The 20,651-nt window shown below is 37.6% G+C and overlaps 2 protein-coding genes across 2 annotated transcripts; one reads left to right on the top strand and one right to left on the bottom strand.

Moving 5' to 3' along the window:
* Positions 1–3,638: 3,638 nt before the first annotated feature.
* Positions 3,639–10,178, top strand: LOC112188239 (cycloartenol synthase). Its single transcript, XM_024327321.2, has 18 exons — positions 3,639–4,106; positions 4,722–4,907; positions 5,021–5,110; positions 5,321–5,515; positions 5,605–5,689; positions 5,939–6,105; positions 6,228–6,416; positions 7,165–7,278; positions 7,451–7,573; positions 7,654–7,776; positions 7,848–7,946; positions 8,098–8,154; positions 8,299–8,345; positions 8,488–8,631; positions 8,799–8,976; positions 9,162–9,242; positions 9,634–9,717; positions 9,899–10,178. The coding sequence occupies exons 1-18, from the start codon at positions 3,891–3,893 to the stop codon at positions 10,010–10,012; spliced, it is 2,292 nt and encodes a 763-aa protein (XP_024183089.1). The 5' UTR covers positions 3,639–3,890; the 3' UTR covers positions 10,013–10,178.
* Positions 10,179–10,786: 608 nt separating this feature from the next.
* Positions 10,787–15,883, bottom strand: LOC112188242 (beta-amyrin synthase). The gene is made up of 16 exons (XM_024327323.2): positions 15,677–15,883; positions 14,867–15,052; positions 14,319–14,408; positions 14,025–14,225; positions 13,716–13,800; positions 13,387–13,553; positions 13,101–13,292; positions 12,873–12,986; positions 12,644–12,763; positions 12,443–12,565; positions 12,257–12,355; positions 11,973–12,029; positions 11,685–11,875; positions 11,411–11,588; positions 11,164–11,328; positions 10,787–11,049 (listed from the first exon to the last, which is right to left on the bottom strand). Exons 1-16 carry the CDS (start codon positions 15,878–15,880, stop codon positions 10,936–10,938), a joined length of 2,286 nt encoding a protein of 761 aa, XP_024183091.1. The 5' UTR covers positions 15,881–15,883; the 3' UTR covers positions 10,787–10,935.
* Positions 15,884–20,651: the final 4,768 nt, after the last annotated feature.

The following is a 20,651-nucleotide window of genomic DNA, read 5'->3' as shown; positions in this document are numbered from 1 at the left end:
ATGGCCCATAGTACTGTTTAATTTTTGTTTGGGTCATAAAAACTAGAGCCTTAGTTGAAACCATTTTATGTCTGCTTCGAGGTTTCTAGGTTTTTGTTAGAATAATGGTGCGTGGATTTCTTAAAAGGTGGGTGTACTGGGGGTATGCTGGATTCCTATGCTTTTTTAGGATAGGAGGTTAGGATGCTTTAAGGAACGATTATTTCCGTTGACCCTATAGGGATGGTTCGTTTTTATACTGTTTGCTAAATCTAATGAATAGATTGACATTTTTTGATAAAAAAATAAAAAAAATAAGGACAAAACACTGTTTACTCCCTATACTTATAGGATATCGACGTTTCAATCCCTGACGTTTCAATTTCACCTGAATAGTCCCTAAACTCTCTAATTTCACACAAAAGGTCCCTGCCGTAAATTTTCCGTCTAAAATTCCGTTTTCTTGCTGACGTGGTACTTTTTTCACATTGAAATGACTATTATACCCTCACCTTCTTTTTTATTATTATTTATTTATTTGTTCTCTCTTTTTTTGTTTTTTCTTTTCACCTCTTCTTCTTCAGCTCTCTTTCCTCACTCTCTCTCTTTCTCTGTCTGTCTGTCTGTCTGTCTCTCTCTCTCTCTCCTCCTTCTGCCTCCAAAGAAGAAGCAGCCGCAGCAGCAGCCCAAGAGGCGGAGCTGCAAACCCCAACCATTCAGGCTTCAGAAATAAGATCAAAACCACAGCAATAGTATTATCGTGCTTTCATCAACTATTGCGTACAAAGATTCTCCAATTTTGAATTCAAACATAACCAACAATAAGAATCATGCTATAAGGATAACACTTGGATCAAAAAACTAATCAAAGAACTTCAAAATCGCTACTGCTAACAATGAACCCGTAATAACCTCAAAAACCCCAAAACCTCAATTCTTGCAAACCTAACTAAAAGTGAAAACTAAGAGTACCAGTATTTGTAGCTCCATGAGGCGATGGAGTATGATGTCCTGTTCGTCGCCATTCATGGCCGGAGCCGCCGAAAAAGCAAGGAAACTTGCCGTAAAAACCCAAAAGCTTCCCCTTTTCGATTCTCTCATTTGGATCATCATCTGAACAAATAAACACCATGGGTAGATCAGCGAGGTAGAGAGGAAGACTATGATATAGGTGTGGCATCGCGATTTGGCCGGAACCGGAAAACCCGCCTGCGAACCCAGAAACTTTTCAGGCTTCCTCCTGCCGCAGTCGCCGGAATTTCGGAGCAGAGACTACCGGGATACTCATCATACAGCCAAGACGAGTCGACCAGACCGGTCTGGCGTCCATCCATAGTTGGAAGACGAAGAAATTTTCGAATCGCCGTCGTTGCAAAACATTCTCTCCTTCCCTTTTAACCTCTTCTTCTTCCCCTCTCTTTAATCTTAGATTGAGAAGGCTAATTTTTTGAATTGGGCTTGACGCGGCCGGTTGGGGTTTGCTGCTCCGCCTCTTGGGCTGTTGCTGCGGCTGCTTCTTCTTTGGAGGCAGAAGGAGGAGAGAGAGAGAGAGAGAGAGAGAGAGCTGAAGAAGAAGAGGTGAAAAGAAAAAACAAAAAAAGAGAGAACAAATAAATAAATAATAAAAAAAAGAAGGTGAGGGTATAATAGTCATTTCAGTGTGAAAAAAGTGTCACGTCAGCAAGAAAACAAAATTTTAGACGGAAAATTGATGGCATGGACCTTTTGTGTGAAATTAGAGAGTTTAGGGACTATCCAGGTGAAATTGAAACGTTAGAGACTGAAACGTCGATACCCTATAAGTATAGGGAGTAAACAGTATTTTGCCCAAAAAATAATACTAATAATATCTTGTTGGTACTAGTTAAAGAGTAGCATGAAATAAACTGAAAATCATACATGATCGATCATAGTGATCAATCAGTGACAACCAATACTAGTGTAGTGACTCATATAGCTTGTTGCCTGTAAAATGCTATTATTGGTGATGGTGTATTGTCATTGTCTTGAATAAGAATCATCACATTTTATACTGCTAGTTGTTAGAAATTAGATATGTATACATCAAATCAATCACAATTTTCAATTGAGCGTACAAAATGACAATGAATTAAGTCTTCAAGTAGTATTTATCTTCTCAAATAATTATTAGTAGATCACCTTTTGTATATAGTACAAACTAGGTGATGTGGTCACATGGCTATAAGTTTCAAACTTCTTGTGTTCACATGGTTTGAAGTATTGAAATCTCACAAGAGATTCTAAATACATCAGACAATTGAAATTTACTTGAAACGAATGCAGTTAAAATTCTTCTGATTGTATCACAACATTTTGTGTTAATATGTTGTCGTGTACTAGTGTTGGTTGTTGGGTAACCAATAATGTTACACCAATTGGGCCTAAGTGAACTTGGGTTTAGGCCCTATTTTTTAGTCTAGTTATTTTGATTACAATAATTCCTTACTTTGTTAGAGCATCTTTAGCAATGCTATCAATTTTTTAGTCACATTTTAGCCAAAGTAGCTAAAAAGTTATTTTTGCTAGCCACTTTAGAAATACGTATGTATCAGTGCTCTCTATTTTAGCTATTTTTAAATTTATATTATTTTTTAAGTGAAGATTAAATAGTTTAAATGTATTTATCAATTACATAAAATAACTTAAAAGGAATGTATTAAATGTCTCGCTATCTATATTTAGGAGTTAGATAACTAAAAGTTATAATGGAGAGCCACTTAGGAGTCTGGTGCAGCTGCTAAAATATATCAAAAGCTAAACATGCTCTCCAAAATAGCTGAGGAGCTAAACTGCAAGTGGCCTAGTGGTTCTTGCCTAGTTGGGTGTGCTCCCCAACCTTGGTTCGAACCCCGAAGCTGTCAAAGTGGCGAGGCACTGTGCTGCAATGCACAGTTGGAGCATTTCACATGCGCCGAAGGGGTTTATCGTGGGCCTAGGAAGCCTTTGGGTTCCCCTTGACAAAGTAAAAAAAAAAAAAAAAGGAGCCAAAATAGAGAGTCTGCTAAAAATGCTTTAAGTGTCATCGAGTTATGCTTCTAGGTTTTTAGTAAGTATCATCGAGTTTAGTTGACTTTGTCTATTTACCATGTAGTAGTTAATAGTCTATAGACTCCCTTTATGAGAGTGGAACCGTTAAATGATTTGATTTAATCTATGTATCACTGTGCTAATATCACAAACTCTTAATCTACCATGTGATGGTAAATGGAAGATATGTAATAACCCTTTCTGGCTTGAGTTATTACTATATCGACATGATAGTCATTAAAAAAAAAAAAGTTACGCCAAAGAATTTTTATGATATTTGACGATGATTTGTAGTGTGTTTTTTTTTTTTTTAAGGGTTGGTGAATAACTATAATAGCGTTGAATAACTAATTAGTAAGTATACTAAAGAGACTTATTAGAGACTCAAGACTGAAGAGTGTTCAAGGCAGTGTTCTATAATGTTTTAAAATTTTAAAATTATGGAGTTAAAATCCATTAACTTAGATACACTGCATGGATAATTTAATGAGACCCGACTATTAAACATCGAAGTACTATAGGATTTTCGGTGTTCAGGCGTTGCCTTGTGAATCTTGATTAATGATGAAATATTTTTTTTGAAGAATAAATTAATAGAGGGTGGTGTGGTGAGCAACTTGGAGGGTCCAGAGGAGGGAAAAACCGAGGTCTCTGTACTTTTTCAGTTTTCTTCTATTCCAACTGGCAGCTACTGAAAATTGAAGTTGAAAAATATGAACTCTCTTTTTCTTCTTTCTTGCTGAAACTTGAGCGATCAATTTTCAGTTTTCAACAGTTGAAACAACAAACCCACATAACAAAAAAAAAAAAAGACCCAAAATCTAAACCTCTCATTGTTTTTCAAGAAACCCCTTCAAGTCAAAATGTGGAAGCTGAAAATTGGGGCAGAGACAGTAAGAGAAGGTGGTGATCATCAATGCCTGAGGAGTGTGAACAATCACTTGGGACGCCAAGTTTGGGAGTACCATCCAGAGCTTGGGACCCCTGAAGAGCTTCAGCAAATCGAAGATGCTCGAAAAGGTTTCTGGGACAATCGATTTGAGACCAAGCACAGCTCTGATCTCCTCATGAGGATTCAGGTATTACAAACACACCCGATTCTGGATTTTTTGAGCTTTCATCTGGGTTTTTGTTTGTTTTTCATTTCATTGGTGTTTTCTTTATTTATTCCTGGCACCTGGTTAAGACTTTTTTTGTGTCAAGAATGGGAAAGGGTGTTTGTTTATTTGATCTGTCTTGTGACTGGTGAACATGGAAATAGAAAGCTGTTCATAATGCTGTTGAAGAAATAATCAAGCTTTGATCTTTGTATTTGGTTATGTATAGAAATTGAATTTACTTTTAATAAGGTTGTGTGGATCTTGGAATTGTATATATGTATAGTACTGGTGAGTTTGAGAATGCAATTGCACAACGTGGTCAAGTGATGTTCACAATGCATTTTAAGCTTCTATGTGGATTCATAGGCATTGTACAGTTTGAATCTTTTTGTCTTCCCGGATGATTTGTATTGGATTGTCATGTTATCAACTCGATGGATTCATGTGCTGATTCATATGTCATCCAATATTTTTCATACAATGGTCTCAGACTCATAGAGATTACTTCCTTTTCTGTTTCTGGTATTTCTCTCCTTTCATATGGGTGGTTTATGATACTTATCATGTGTTTCCTCCATCATGCCTGAATTGTAGTTTGCAAAGGAGAACCCATGTGTGACTAATCTACCACAACTCAAAGTTAGAGATGCAGAAGAGGTGACAGACGAGGTCGTGGCAACCACATTACGCAGGGCCATTAATTTTTATTCAACAATCCAGGCACATGATGGTCATTGGCCTGGGGATTATGGGGGTCCCATGTTTCTACTTCCTGGTTTGGTAAGGGAGAAACTTGTAAACATTATTTGTCTCTATCAGTTTTTATTCGCAAACGCACCAAGATTTGTTAAATGGTCGATGTTGCTGAATGTAACACTTGCCGATTGAAACAGGTTATTACACTTTCAATTACAGGAGCTCTAAATGCTGTGTTATCCATAGAGCATCAACGGGAGATGTGTAGATATCTCTATAATCATCAGGCAAGAATATTACTCATGTAACTAATGCTTTAAAAATAAGAATAAAATTCTTTGCAGACAGACTTACTGATATCTTCGTACTAGCCAATTAACACATTAGTGAATTACATCTACAACGCTTTCATACAGCTGATGTCATTGCATCCTTGTGCCATGTATATTGGATAATAAGGCATTAACAAATAGATGGAATGACAAATCTTTCTGCAGAATAAAGATGGGGGATGGGGTCTACATATTGAGGGCCCAAGTACCATGTTTGGTACTGCACTAAATTATGTTAGTTTGAGGTTGCTTGGAGAAGGTGCTGATGATGGACAAGGGGCAATGGAAATAGCACGAAAATGGATATTAGACCATGGTGGTGCGACTGCAATCACTTCATGGGGGAAGATGTGGCTTTCAGTATGAACTCGACAATTATCTTTTCTGATTGTGCCAACTATCTAATCTTTTAGAAATATCAGTTGACATCGTGTCTTTGATGGTTATAGGTACTTGGGGCATATGAATGGTCTGGAAATAATCCACTACCGCCAGAAGTATGGCTATGTCCTTACTCTCTCCCAGTTCATCCAGGTTACTTATTCATTTTGGTTGATGCTATTGGTTCATTTGGGGTAGGATAGAAACAAATTCAATCTCCATTCATTAATAAACCTTGATCAAGAAAATAGATCCATTTTAGTTTCCATTCTGATCATACGAATTAAGCGCCATTACATTGTTAGGGTCTTAGTATCTTCTTATTCTTATGACATGTGAGCATGTGACACATATGTCTATTTTTGCTCTTTGATTATGAATCATCAAATTTTCCACTTATAGGAAGGATGTGGTGTCATTGTCGAATGGTGTATTTGCCTATGTCTTATCTGTATGGGAAGAGATTCGTTGGACCAATTACACCTACAATCCAGTCATTGAGAAAGGAGCTATATACAGTCCCATACCATGAAGTTGATTGGAATGAAGCTCGTAATCTATGTGCAAAGGTTGGTGATATCTTCCTTTTTTGTACATTTCTCTTGTTGAGGTTCTAGACATATTGTACGGGTATCCTATTCATACCAATGTTCTGTTGATGCTTACATGGGATGCTTTACAAAATTGTTAGGAAGATCTATACTATCCACACCCAATGGTTCAGGATATTCTGTGGGCTTCTCTTCACTATGTACTTGAACCAGTTTTTATGCGTTGGCCGGCAAAAAGATTGAGGGAGAAGGCTTTGGACACTGTTATGCAGCACATTCACTATGAAGATGAAAATACTCGGTATATCTGCATTGGCCCTGTTAATAAGGTATTGGACATTTTGATGATGCATATCATCAATTCTGATAATTTGCTTTATGGCCTATATTTATTCGTAGATGAAGATAGTAAACTCTGAAACAGCAAGTCGGATAAGTGTTTCAGGAAAACAATGCTTGTCTGTGTTAATTCTCGTATGGGTGTAAAGCTAATTTGTATGAGATTTTAGACCACTGACAATTGTTATTAACTTATTACTATCTTTTGGGTTCATGACTTATGGATGGACAACTCATTACAACTTATATCAAGAATACAACCCTTTTGAGGAATAGAGCAATATATTTCAATAATCTTGGATGCAAAAAGACTACATGATAATTAGGTCAATAACCTGTACCATTTCATCCTATAACACAAGTCCTTCTCTTGAAGATTTTTTTCGGGTGCTATTATCCTATTTTTATTTTATGCACTGCTAGTACCATTCCATTTAATTGCTTATTAGACTGTCATTATCACATGGCTTCCAACAGATTTCACACATATGACTATCACGAGTGGTTGTCACATTAGTAATTTACTCTTCCAAACATCGATCATTTGTCAACAGATCTCAAACATCTATTGCGTATGATTGTATAAAGTAATGTCTATTTCAAGTTGCATCAGTAATTGAGTATTCCAAACATACAACAGTCATCAGCTAATGGATCTCAAGCATCTATCAACAGTGCTTGAGTTTACAGATTCATTCAGATGCACTGAGTCGAATTGTCAATTTGTTAATGATGCAGGTGTTAAATATGCTCTGTTGTTGGGCGGAGGATCCAAACTCAGAGGCATTCAAGTTGCATCTTCCAAGACTATATGATTATTTGTGGATCGCTGAAGATGGCATGAAAATGCAGGTTAGTAAATAGCATTAAACTGTCTCAGGCTGATTTTAAGATTCTCCCATCTCCCACTCTCTCTCTCTCACCTTCTGCAATCTCCGTTTGGTCCCAAATTGTTAGAGTTGCTTATAAACTTACCTTCAATATGTTGCTAAATTATTCTGTTGTTTTTGCTTTTCTGCTGCAGGGCTACAATGGGAGCCAGGCATGGGATACTTCTTTTGCTGTGCAAGCAATAATATCTACTAACCTTGCTAAAGAATATGGACCTACTTTAAGAAAAGCACATGAATACATAAAAGATTCTCAGGTTTGTTTGGGGCAGAAAATCACTTTGTCTTGTAACGATTCTTCTAATTATCCTCGCTTGACTTATACTTTGCTCGGTAGGTCTTAGAAGATTGTCCTGGTGATCTAAACTTTTGGTATCGACACATTTCAAAAGGTGCTTGGCCATTCTCAACTGCAGATCATGGATGGCCTATCTCTGACTGCACGGCGGAAGGACTGAAGGTAACTTGGTCACTCAAAATTTCACATACAGAAACACTCGATAGTTTACTAACATATATTTTTTTGTGCAGGCTGCCTTATTACTATCAACAATTCCAACAGAAACAGTTGGGGAATCATTGGATATGAAGAAATTATATGATGCTGTTAATGTTACCCTTTCCTTACAGGTGATCATTTGCTATATTTCATTCCATGATTCAGTATCTCTTTTTTTGGCAAAATACATATTTCTCCATTTTGGTTGGAATTTTTTTATTAATTCTCTTTAATTTTTGAGGCCAAACTAATTCGCTAATCTTGTTTCCGGAAGCACCACAGAATAATGATGGTGGATTTGCAACTTATGAATTGACTAGATCATATAAGTGGTTGGAGGTGAGTATCAGTTATGCTCCTCTTACTTTAACATCTCCGACTATAAATATGTACCTAATTTTCTCGTCATTCTATACTGTTATTCATATTGATGATAGTGAATTAAATGTTTGTATATGTGCTTTGGAACTATCCTATTCTCAGCTAATCAACCCTGCAGAAACTTTTGGTGACATTGTAATAGATTATCCGTAAGATTTCTACACACTTTATGTTGATTGTTATACATTTAATCCTATATATATATATATATATATATATATATATATATATATATATATATATATATCATGGAAAACACCTGATGTCATCCTGACTGAAATGATGATGCAGATATGTTGAGTGTACATCAGCAGCAATTCAAGCACTCACACTATTTAAGAAATTATATCCTGGACATAGGAGGGAAGAAATAGAAAACTGTATTGCTAATGCTGCAAAGTTCATTGAAAAGATACAAGCAACAGATGGCTCTTGGTTTGTTTTCAAAATTCAGTTTTTAATATATATACATTGAAACTTTCATGTTATATCACTGCTTCATAGTTACCTAGGCAAATTACCAATAACTAGGCTTTCACATTTTATTTGCATAGTATTATGAAATTAGTTGCACTACCTAAATTGTGGAGATTTCATACTAGGTATGGTTCTTGGGGAGTCTGCTTCACCTATGCTGGCTGGTTTGGAATAAAGGGTTTGGTTGCTGCTGGAAGGACTTATGAAGACTGCTCTCGCATCCGTAAAGCATGTGATTTTTTGTTATCCAAAGAGCTTGCTTCTGGTGGATGGGGAGAAAGTTATCTATCATGTCAGAACAAGGTAAATGGTGTACCAAATTTGATATATCCTTTCCTTGTCTTTTCTAGGCTTGAAACTTATTATATTTAATCATATATAATTATCTACTTTCATGCTGTCTCACTTTTGTACAAATCTGACAAGATATGTGATCTATGATTGATATGTGCAACTTTTTGCTGATTTTTTTATGTCTTACCCAACAGGTGTATTCAAATCTTCAGGATAATAGTCCACATATAGTCAATACTGCATGGGCTATGTTGGCCCTGCTTGGTGCTGGGCAGGTACATTTGGATACTAACTTGTTTCATTAGTAGACATCAATTCTATAACCATCTACCTCCTATATTGCTTCTTCTTTTTTCCTTGAGAAAAATATATTTATATCTTTATTCTTTTCTTCCTCCACCTCCTCCATTTCTAAGAAGATGGTGCATAATTTGCATTCTGGTCTTCTTTTCTCTTTCCCATGTGATATATCAAATCAATCAATCCAATTTTCTGTCATCCTTAACAAAATGTAATCCATTATAGGGATCCAAATTATGTTGGAATATTATATGATGTTCAATTTCCTTTTTAACACTTTTTTTAGGTGCTTTGATGGATTAACTATAGGGACTTCCACATTTCTGGTGCTGACTTCTAATACCTGTATTTTTCTTTTTTTCCAAGGCAAAGAGAGATCCAACTCCATTGCACCGTGCAGCTAGGGTACTAATAAATTCTCAAATGGCAAATGGAGATTTTCCCCAGAAGGTAAATCTGGCCAATTTTTCCCACAGTTCTTCACCAAAAGAGTTATATTTTCTCAACTGTGATTAAACTTTTATGTCCAAGAAACTACAATTTCAAACTTAGTTATTTCATAAACTTCAATTATTTCTGTATCTGTGATTGTCAGTTCTTAATGAAATACTTTTGGGCATTCCCCATGCAGGAGATCATGGGAGTTTTTAACAAGAACTGTATGATTAGCTATTCAGCATACCGAAACATTTTCCCCGTTTGGGCCCTTGGAGAATATCGTTGTCAGGTATTGGAGGCCCTCTGAAATATGTCTTTGTTCAGCTTTTATCACTCGAGATAATGAATTGTTATCTGATCTGTATGAGATCTTTTCTCAAACTCGCTCAAATCAATCTAATTACTGTGTGCTCGAAAATCTGGGTTCGTAAATGTTTCATCTCCTCAAGATGAGAACATTTCAACTTTCCTGATGCATTAGTTTTGACTCTTTAAAATGAGTTCCCAACCCGAAAATAAAAATAAAAAAAGGTAATAATACTACAATATGTGTTGTATTTACTTGCTGCCATATTCAACTTGATGCTGCTCCTTATTGGCAGCAAGCATCCGAATAGGATTGTTACCGGTTTAATGAAAACAGGAATGAGATGAATGTGAAATGAATAAAAAAAAGACCAGCATCATGTGAAAACATTCCTTATTATCAACCCACTGTAAGATGATGTAATCTATTGCTTACATACGCAGATTGACATTCATATTTAGGACGAATGCTCACCCAGACATTCTGTTTGGGATTTTAGACTATTTGAAAACATATACGTGTGGTATACCATTAACATGAGAAGCTGTATTTCGACAACCACTGTTTTATTCTGCAACAGCCCGTAGTGTGTAGTAGATATTCGGTAAGCTGCATAATGTAGCATGCGTTCATCCTGTTGATGGAACAGTATTTGAACCGGTTCAAAGTAGTGAAGATCACATTCATGTGATCAACGTGCAAATGAATAGTAGTTAAGTACATGAATCTGATCAACGTATTTGCAAATGAAAAGAACAACGTTAAGATGAAAAGAGACAGAATGAAATTGTAATTTATTGTTTATCTTAGATTCGTAATGTGACATTCATATATATTGCCAGGCTAAGGAATTTCATCTACTGAGGTTTCATGTTTGATCCTTTATTTTGAACGAGCTACATAATAGGGTGAACAATTCTGGCCTAGGAAGGCAATGGAACCCGCTTGCGGTATTCTGCAAGAGCCCAGAGTGGGTATATATTTCTATAAGCTGCATAATGTAGCATGCAGTTCTTCATGAAGACTCCAGTGATTTCCTGCCATATTAATTCCGTGTTTAATGATTACAAAAAGCTGCAAGTACTACGTAAAACAAAACATAAAATGTTATCTTGTACATAATGCAACTTTTGTTCTGCTAAGAAAGATACCTGCTGGGGAAAATCACCATTTTCCATTTGAGAATTAATTATAAACTTTGCTGCACGATGAAGAGGTGTTGGGTCTCTTTCTGCCTGTCCCGCATGAATGAGACCCATCATAGCCCAAGCAGTATGTACTAAATTGGATCGATTTCCTTCGAGAGGAATGTATGTCTGTATCACCCAAGTAAGAGATATTGAGTTTTCTAAATTTCAAGACAGATTAAGAAACTCGAAGCTTTAGTTATTTAGTAACCTCTTGCGGACATGAAAGATAGCTCTCTCCCCAACCACCATTCTCTCTCTGCGTTGTGAGGAGAAAACTAACCGCTTTGCGCATGGCTGCACAAGTGCTGAAAGTCTTGCCAGCTGCTGCCAATCCTCCTACTGCAAACCAGGTACCATATGTGAAGCAAACTCCCCAGTTTCCATACCTGTTCAAATGCTTACTTATCAAGTTCTTTTTTTCTGTATATGTGAAACTAACACGTTTTCGAATCATAGATTGATTTGCTAGAATAGATACATACCATGAACCATCCGGCATTTGTATATTTTCAAGGTAGTGTATAGCATTGGTGATGAAATGTTCAATCTCTTTCTTCCGGTGTCCTGGGTGTAGCTTCTTAAACAGTACTAAAGCCTGGATTGCAGATGAAGTGCACTCAACATATTCATGCTCAATTACTATGTCTGCGAAGAACTCTGTCGGATTTAATAGCTGAGGAAATAAAACAAGTAAGAATATGCTAACTCACTTGACTGCGTTTCCACATGATCAACATGTACGCATGATATTAATTTGTTAAAGTTCTTACTTCTAACCACTCTGCTGCCCCTGCTGGTTCCCAGGCTGACAAACCACCATTCTTGCTCTGCAGTGATAAGTAAAGTCGAGCATTTTTTATGATTACAGAGACATAAAAACCAATGAACCAGAATGGAGTAGTTTTTTTTTTTTTTTTCCTTCTAGAATGTAGAAGTAGTTAAAACTGCTGAAAGTTGATTAAAATCTTGAACGTAAAGCAGCTCTTGTAGGGTGAAAGAATCATTAGTAACTTTTTTCAGATTTGATCAGTTCAGACAAGTTTAGTTATATCACCTGTAGGGAAAGTAGAACATTGACAGAATCGTACAAGCGCTCAGGTTCCATTTTTTCACCAACTATCTCCGATGACATCATCGACAATAGAAGGCAACACTGTGGAGGTGACTATGGTGAGAAACATGGAGTAATAACAGGTGGATAAGAAAAACTGACGTGAAGCATTTGACCAAAGTTACTAACCTTTAAACCTTCTGCAGTGCAATCAGAAACTTGCCATCCATGATCTTGATCGGAGAAAGTCCACGATCCTTTGGAAATGTGGCGGTGCATGCTATTGAAGTCACCAGATGGGTTGTCTTTGACCTTCAAAATGGAGTGCAGAGTCATTAGCTAGACTAACTAAAAACATGACGAGTGACTTCATTAGAACTAGAAATAAACCTGAGATTTCTTTATGAAGTCATGTCCTCTAGCGAGCGTTGTTCCAATTTCGTCCGTTAGATTAGTAGCAAGCAAAGCTTGAATGGCAAAACCAGTATCCCACTCCTGACTGCCAAAACTCTGCACCACAACATATCATATATTTTCAAAGTAGAAAAAGACGAAAAGAAAAATCTCATAGCTCGTTTTACTGCTAATGTATCAATAAAATGTATTGTTCTGTACTAACTTGCATCTTCATTCCATCTTCAGCAACCCATAAATAATCCGGGACCCTTGCCAGATGCTTCTTGAAATAGTCCCCATTTGGATCTTCAACCCAACAGGCAAGCATACATAACACCTATTCATTTAGTTGTACAAAAATCATCAGAATAAAAAATGAGTTAGGACCAGGATAGATCATGAGTTCGATCCTATCTACTATACCGAGGAAGATGTTCTCCGTTGACATTACCTTTTCCACACACCCAATGGTAATGTATCGACTGTTCTCATCTTCGTAATGAATATGCTTCATCGTCACTTGAAGAGCCTTTTCTCTGATCAATTTGTTGAAGGGCCAACGAGTAAGAATAGGCTCTGTGGAAATGTAGAGGCTATCCCATAGGAGATCCTGTATCCAAGGATGAGGATAGTAGATGTCCTCCTACAATTAAATTAGTGTAATCAAATGATTCAGGACTGACACATAAACTAATTTATGGCTTGAAATTTGAAGTAAATCAAATTGAAAAACTCACTTTGGCACATAGATGGCGTACTTTCTTCCAATTGATTTGATTGTAAGGTTGAATAAAAAGTTCCTCCCTCAATTTAAGAATGAGAGGTGTAATTGGGCCAACAAACCTTTTTCCATATAGGTATGACATTGGCATGTAAACCATCCTACAATAGCACCACATTTTTGCTGCATTTGTATGATAAAGTGATTAAAATCAAACTATAAAACTAAAATCACCAATACATATATATATATATATATACACATATATGAGTAGTTCTAGCATTTCAAAATGGAAAACGGAAAGAAATTAATGACTTAAAGAGAGCAGGCAACTGTGCAAATTACCTGGATGCATAGGAAGAAACGAAGGAAGAATCCAAAACTCTGGGGGCATAGGGTTGCTTCCAGACCAATCAAACAGACCAAGTATCTACAGAAAATTGTTTTCATAAAATTAAAATCATTTTTGTGGATCTCATTATAAGCACAGCATTATTTGAGCCTATTGCAACGTACTACACTCCTCCTCAGTACAGAAATATAACTTATAAATTTAAATATACTGGCAGTCACAAAACAGTCCAATTTGGTCTAAATTACAGCTTTTGATGGCATGGGTACAGATTTGGCGGCCCTAGCATTACTGGTCCTTACCGAAAGCCAAGTCTTTCCCCAAGAGGGTATGTGTGTGACACCACCGTGATCAAGAATCCACTTTCTTGCTCTTGGACAAGCATTGTCTTGGCCACCATCATCAGGTCCTTCTCCGAGAATACGCATACAAATGTAGCTGAGAGCTGTGCTGAACATGGTGCTGTGACCTTCGACGTGTAGTCCCCAACCACCATCTTCATTCTGAAGTACGCCAAATACACATTAAAAATTAGAAGATCGAAGTGGAAAACTTTTTTCTTATTTGTGCCAACAAATGCCAAAGACTATATGGACCTGATGATAGTATATGTAACGCAGAATTTCTTTGCGATGCTCTTCAGGGAATACACTGTTAAGATGGCCAGTAATGTACATACATATGACCTGAAAGTTTAGCGTAGAAATTCAACTTCAATTAGTAGTTATAAAATAATATATAGTAATAAAAATAGAGTAAAAACTGAAATAGTACTTTACATTTAGCACGAAACCTCCAATTTGTTACACACACACGTCTGTACGTGTGTGTGTGTAAAGAAATTAGCAAAAAATCTATCAATTAATATAAGTTTTATATAAATCGATCCTCAACCATTTAATATTTTTCAGGTGTAGTGATTGTTTAACGTGGTACTGGTAAGAACCTTTGTTTTTCAGGATCCTTATAATTTGCAGGTCGCCATTTCCCACTTTGTTGACTTTGTTCTGGGTTTGAAAGGTGGTGAGGATGGGTTTGTATGCACATACACACGTATATGTCTCTCTCTATTCACAAAAGTTCACAATGATACCTCTAGTATTGATGACTGTAAATTATAGCGATAGAGAAGACATGTACTGACCAAGGGAGGAAGGAAAAACAAAGGGCCGGCATTTTCCGCAGGCCAATGGCCATCGCTTGCCTGCAACGCTGAAAAGAAGTGGACAGACCTTCTCAGTGCATCTGTGGTTTTTTCATGTGTGATAACCTCGCCATCTTCAATTTTTACTGGAGTAATTGTCTGTTTGAACTTCTTCTCCCTTAGGAACTGCAGTTTACAATAGTTAACGGAATTAAGAATTGGATATACCAAGGACGAAATTAAACATCATTATATATATGCTTGATTCCGCTTCGAATTTTGAAAACTAGGCAAGTATATCAGTACCTCTTTTTAAGTACTTAAAAAAGGATCAAACAGGATGATTTCTCCACGTTTTACAAGTCCTTGGTAAAAAAAAATCTTTTTTTTTGTTCAAGAAAAAAAATTATTAATTGATATTGTTGGGTGGTTAGAGTGAGATTTGGGGGAGTCGTGGCTCATGAGGACGTTGTGAAAACTTGTGATATACACATGCACGTACGTGTACGACACTTTGGCATAACCAGATCTTTCCATTGAAATTTGGTGACTAAAACGTTCATGATCACTTGCCATTAAATCAGACATTGAAGGTGAATTTAATTAGTGACTAGCTAGAAAGAACATTTTGATGCAAAAGGATTCAATGTTAAATAATTTTGTGGTACATGAATGCATGTAATATAATTGAGTTCAGATCCTCTGATGAAATTTTTCTTCAAAAATTTTGCATGGACTAAAAACCATATATTTCAAATTCTAGTTCCGCCCGTAAAAGTAAGAATCAAGTAGCTAGATATATATATATACCTGCATACGCCAAAGAATGTCACCACTGGGCTTGACCTGATAGCGGTTGTTGTAGAAATGAAGACGGGCCTCTTCAACCTCAGCTCGCTCTTCAGGAGTTCCTGCATCCGAATCAAACTCCCATGTCTGCCTTCCGACAAAGTTGTTTGTGCTGTAAATGTAAGCCGAGGAATCCCCACCTTCTGCAACCTTAAGCTTCCACATTTTCTAGAGTACGTAGCTATTTAGTTTAATCACCTTCCTTCATATATAGTTAGCCAAGCTAGCTAGATACGATCGTTGATAGAGAAGTTCTTGCGTGGGGCAGCCGCACAGCCACGTGGTGTGGCTGACCAATCACTGCCCAATAAGAGGAGTGTTTTGAATATTTTTCTTTAAAAAACAGGGACAAATTCGGAAAAGAGAGAAAATTTTATGGTTTTTGATTGGAGGGTCACACTACCACGTGGTTCTAGCTAGAACCTCACAAGTCAAACATACACAATTTGCTTTGAAACTATCTTCCTTGTAGGGTCAGCTAGCGAGGACCTCTGAGATAGGCCACACATTAGTTGACATTACGTAATTACGTACGTACCTGAGTGTCTCACAAGTCACACATACATAATTTGCTTTGAAACTATCGAAGAGTTTTCTTATTCTGTGAAGAAATAAGTATGCTAGCCCGAGTTCAAATTCGAATCCCTCTTTCATTCTCCTCTGCTAAAATAAGATGTAAATATAAATGAATGAGTTTCCACGCAAATACGAATACACCCAACACGAGAATATCGTGAGCAGAGATGGATGATTGCATGACTTTCTTTTTGATTGCATGATTTCCACATTTGCAACACAATATATGGGGCACGCAAGGTCCACTCAAAATGGGAAGTCAAGGTTGTCGAGCTGCCTGCGATTCACTCAATTAAGAAGCTAAGAGTAGAGGTGATTATACTCATTTATATGAGTATAATTATATCTAAAGCATTAGAATTAAGCCAATCCTCATGTCAATTAATATGTAATTAATCTATTTTTATTTATTTTGTAGAAAATAAGCGAAATTGAGAAAACGAGAGAAAATGGTGCGAGATTGGAGCAAATTGGAGTTTCCGACAAAATGACGAGATAGTAAATTTCAATCAAGCATGGCCAACATGAGCGAGGAAACCGAATCCAATTATTCCAAGTTGATACATTCGGATGTGCTTTATAATCGGAAAAAGGAAGGAAAAAAAGGAACTTGGGTTCATTAATCATTATTTTGATTAATTATGCATAGTTTTGTTTGATTAATTAAGCATGGCTTGATTAATTGATCATGTTCACATCCACGTGCTCCTCTTTCTTTTCCATTTAGTTTATCTAATTATTTTCTCTCTTTGGCCACTAGCAAGATGCCACGTGGCAGTTTACTTTTATCTCTCCAACCACGTGCACCTACCCTCCTCATCTCTTTACATATTTGCAGCCATATATTAATCCCTATCTCTTCCTCTTAAGACCCTAGCTACATCAGTGCCGCACCAGAAAACCAAAAACAGAGGCAGCCCCTTTGGGCTGCTCTCTTTTCTCATTCTCTTCTCCTATCCTCTCCTCCTCCCTTTTCATTTTCTTTAGTTTCTGTAGTTTTATTTTGGGAATTTTGAAAGACTCACTCAAGGCTTTAAGGGAATCATCATCAAGAGTACCACACCTCTATTTTGGGTAGTTGGGTGAAGAAATTGTTTGGTTCATACTAGCTCATAGCTAGAAGTGACCAAGCTAACTCTCCCCTCTCTTCCTTATTATCTATTCCATAATTTTATTTGCTATTGATGATGTATTTAACTATGGATAGTGAGTAGTTCAATTTTGGGAGTTAGGGTTGTGAACCCCTAACTCATCTTGTATAAATATTGATGCTTTAATTTTAATAAATGCAATTTCCATTATGTATGCTTTAAATCCGAATTTATTGGTCCTTAGAAGCATATTTCTAGGCTTTGTCAACCTTTGGAATTATTTTGTGGGCAATTACGATGAATAGATTGATAAATTGACAACTTATTAGTCTTGTAGCATCTAAGATTTAAGTGTGGTGACCATTAGCTAGCTTAATTGTAGCTAAGCTTGCTTGGGTCTCTATTATCTTGCTCTCTAGGCCTCTAATTTTGGATATTGCGGCCTTAACCTGCGTAATGCCCAAATTAGAGAGTTGATTGTGGCCTTAACCGGTATAATCAATACACCGAAAGGATAATTGGTTTAGTAGCCTTAACCGGTACTAAATACGGGACTCGACACATATAGGAAATGCATGCATTTGTGAAATTGGCTTCGATATTTGCAAGGGGGTTAGTGTGAATCACCCGACACTCCCATGTTCCCATTAATTTGAAATCCCAAATTTAATTTTCTAGTTCGTTAATTAGTTGTTTAGTTTACTTTTCAGTTGCGTTTAATTTAGTTAATTCACAATTCAAAACCCCCTACAAATTTTGACTCATTTGTGCATATCCACCACTAGGCTCTTAGTTTTGATTAGGCTTTGGTGAAAACCAAAGCCGAGCATTACTAAGGCTTGGTGCCTTAGATTAGCCTTTTTATTCACTTTATTTTTATTTTGTTTGCTTAGTGACTTTAGTTCCGACCACCCAAGGATTGTGGGTTAGCCACTAATCCCCGTGGTACGATAATCTTTGGGCTCAATATTTGCCTTACTTGACAACGATTCGTACGCTTGCGAAAGTTTATGAGTCAAGTCAAGAGGTCCCAAATCACATATATTTAATTTGAGACTATGATTTAGTGTTAAAATGCAACTTACGCCGCAAGAATTTAAATTTTAATTTCAGTGAAAATTTCTGTTAAAAATAAAGAAATTGTTCAAATAAATCTAGAATATGTGTCTGGCCCAAACTCTAGGTTACTTAACCTAGTTGTAATAGGGTTAGGAATTAGAGATATTATCGGAGATATTCATAGATATCCAATTAATTGTACGATTATCTTTCCTTGTACAACTCTGATTCTATGTCTTATAATCCTCTATATAAAGATATCTCTATTATCAATGAAAGCACGACTCAATTCTCTCTCAGTTTCAGTTTTCCTTAAATACATTATCAGCATGAAACCCTAACCCTGAAACCCTAAAATTGTAGCCTTCAAAACTCTAGCAACTACCACCTGCAGCAGCCCCCGTGTCCCAACTCAACGCTAACCCTACCAGGTTAGCCTTGCTACCCCTGCAACGCCAGCGAGCCAGCCTTGCATCGCTGCCCCCGCAACCCTACCCTCGCTCACTGCCCCCGCAGCTCCTACACGTCCCTGCACTCACTGCTCCACGCATGCGCGCTCTGCATCTGCTACCCCAGTAGCCTTTCGCTCGCTCGCTGCCCCCACAGCTCCTACTCGCCCCTGTGCTCGCTGCTCCCCTCGAGCGCGCCTTGCATCGCTGCCCTAGTAGCCTTACGCTCGCTCGCTGCTGCCGTAGCTCCTACCCTCGTTGCTCCAGACGTGCGAGCTCTACATCTGCTACCCCGTAGCCCTGCAGCACCCGCAGCCTACCCCCACAGCTCCCGTGTTCAGCTATCCTTTCACATCCCTACAGTCTGTTTTCCAACACGCCTGCATCAACACGCGCGTGTTCTCAAGCCTCGAATCAGCAAGTAAGTCTTTGAGATTAAAGTTCCCGTTTTGAAGTTTTTCATTCTTTTTCTCAGGGATTTGCAACCTCCCTTCTTCTACCCCCTCCCCTTTTTCTTATTTGTAGGGGAGACCAAAAAGCCGAACTGTGGGGGGTTTGTGCTCACTCCAAGCTTGGAGCTTGTAGAGTCCTCCAAACTTAGAGTTTATTGAGATTAAATGATCGAATACAAACATCATTTTTTTGATCTAATCCAACCCCTCTTGGAATAGAATTTCTTGGAAGCAACTACACTTGGAAATTCCCAATTTCTTGGAAGCGACTACGCTCAGAAATTTTTATTGTTTTCGTGGTAGCCTATTTCTCTCCGAAACTAACCCTTTTTCTTGTTCTTTTTCAAGATGAGTAACCTGAACAAATTGGACTTTGTTCCATTGGGAACAACTGGCTCTAGATATCACAGGTGGGTTCATGATATCCGCTAGCATCTCAAGGCCGATGGAATCCTAGATATGATCCTCGATCCTAGCCAGGACGTGCTAACTGTTGAGCAAGCTCAAGCTTTGGAAGAAAATAGAGCAGCCTTAGAGGCAAATAAGGCGAAAGCCATCATCCTAATGACTCGTCATATGGATAATTTGCTCCAGTACTAGTGTATGAATGAAGAAGAGTCCAGAAGGTTGTGGGTCTCACTCTAAGAAAGATTTGGCAACGTCCGTGACTCCTTGCTTCCTGACCTAGAAGTGAAATGGCATAGCCTCCGCTTCTATGATTTCAAGTAAGTTCTTGACTACAACTCGGAAGAACTTCGCATGAAATCCTTATGGAATTCTGTGGTAAAGAGGTCACAAATGCGATGTTGATTGAGAAGACTCTCTCTACCTACCCCGTCTCTGCATTGATAGTTGCTAAGAACTATCGAATCAATGTTATTGCAGGTAGGATCACAAGGTTTCATGAGCTCATTGGAGCTATGAATCTTGCTGAAAAGCATGTCAACATCCTTGTGAATAACTATAATTCGAGATCCGTGGAAACAGAGCATATTCTGAAATCCAATTATAGTTGCGCCCCTAAGAAAGGGCGCCAAGAGCGAAACCCTAATCTGAGGGATACTTCTAGACGTTCTGGTCCATTTAATAGATATACTTGGGAAGGTAACCGCCAAAATAGACGAACACGGAACTGAAGAGGTCCACGTAGAAAGAGAGAGGGAGGCAACTCCTCTGGCCATGCTGGTGGCGCCACCAACACTAAGAGCCATCTAAATAACGCTTTAAAAGCGCCTCAATCAATGGAGTATGAGCAAAGAGATGTATGTTCTTGATGTGGAGTATCCGGTCATTGGGCACACATTTGTAG

This window comes from Rosa chinensis, chromosome 2, assembly GCF_002994745.2.
Source record: "Rosa chinensis cultivar Old Blush chromosome 2, RchiOBHm-V2, whole genome shotgun sequence".
Taxonomy (NCBI): domain Eukaryota; kingdom Viridiplantae; phylum Streptophyta; class Magnoliopsida; order Rosales; family Rosaceae; genus Rosa; species Rosa chinensis.
This window is presented reverse-complemented; position numbering and strand designations above follow the sequence as displayed.

Bases quoted from the DNA above. Each gene is read 5' to 3' on its own strand.
- LOC112188239 (XM_024327321.2), top strand. From the start codon at position 3,891: ATGTGGAAGCTGAAAATTGGGGCAGAGACAGTAAGAGAAGGTGGTGAT. The intron at 6,417-7,164 runs GTATTGGACATT...TTAATGATGCAG, and splicing joins GCATTGGCCCTGTTAATAAG to GTGTTAAATATGCTCTGTTG. The intron at 7,947-8,097 runs GTGATCATTTGC...GAAGCACCACAG, and splicing joins ATGTTACCCTTTCCTTACAG to AATAATGATGGTGGATTTGC.
- LOC112188242 (XM_024327323.2), bottom strand. From the start codon at position 15,880: ATGTGGAAGCTTAAGGTTGCAGAAGGTGGGGATTCCTCGGCTTACATT. The intron at 14,409-14,866 runs GTCAGTACATGT...CTAAACTTTCAG, and splicing joins TGTTTTTCCTTCCTCCCTTG to GTCATATGTATGTACATTAC. The intron at 13,801-14,024 runs GTAAGGACCAGT...AATTTTCTGTAG, and splicing joins GGGGAAAGACTTGGCTTTCG to ATACTTGGTCTGTTTGATTG.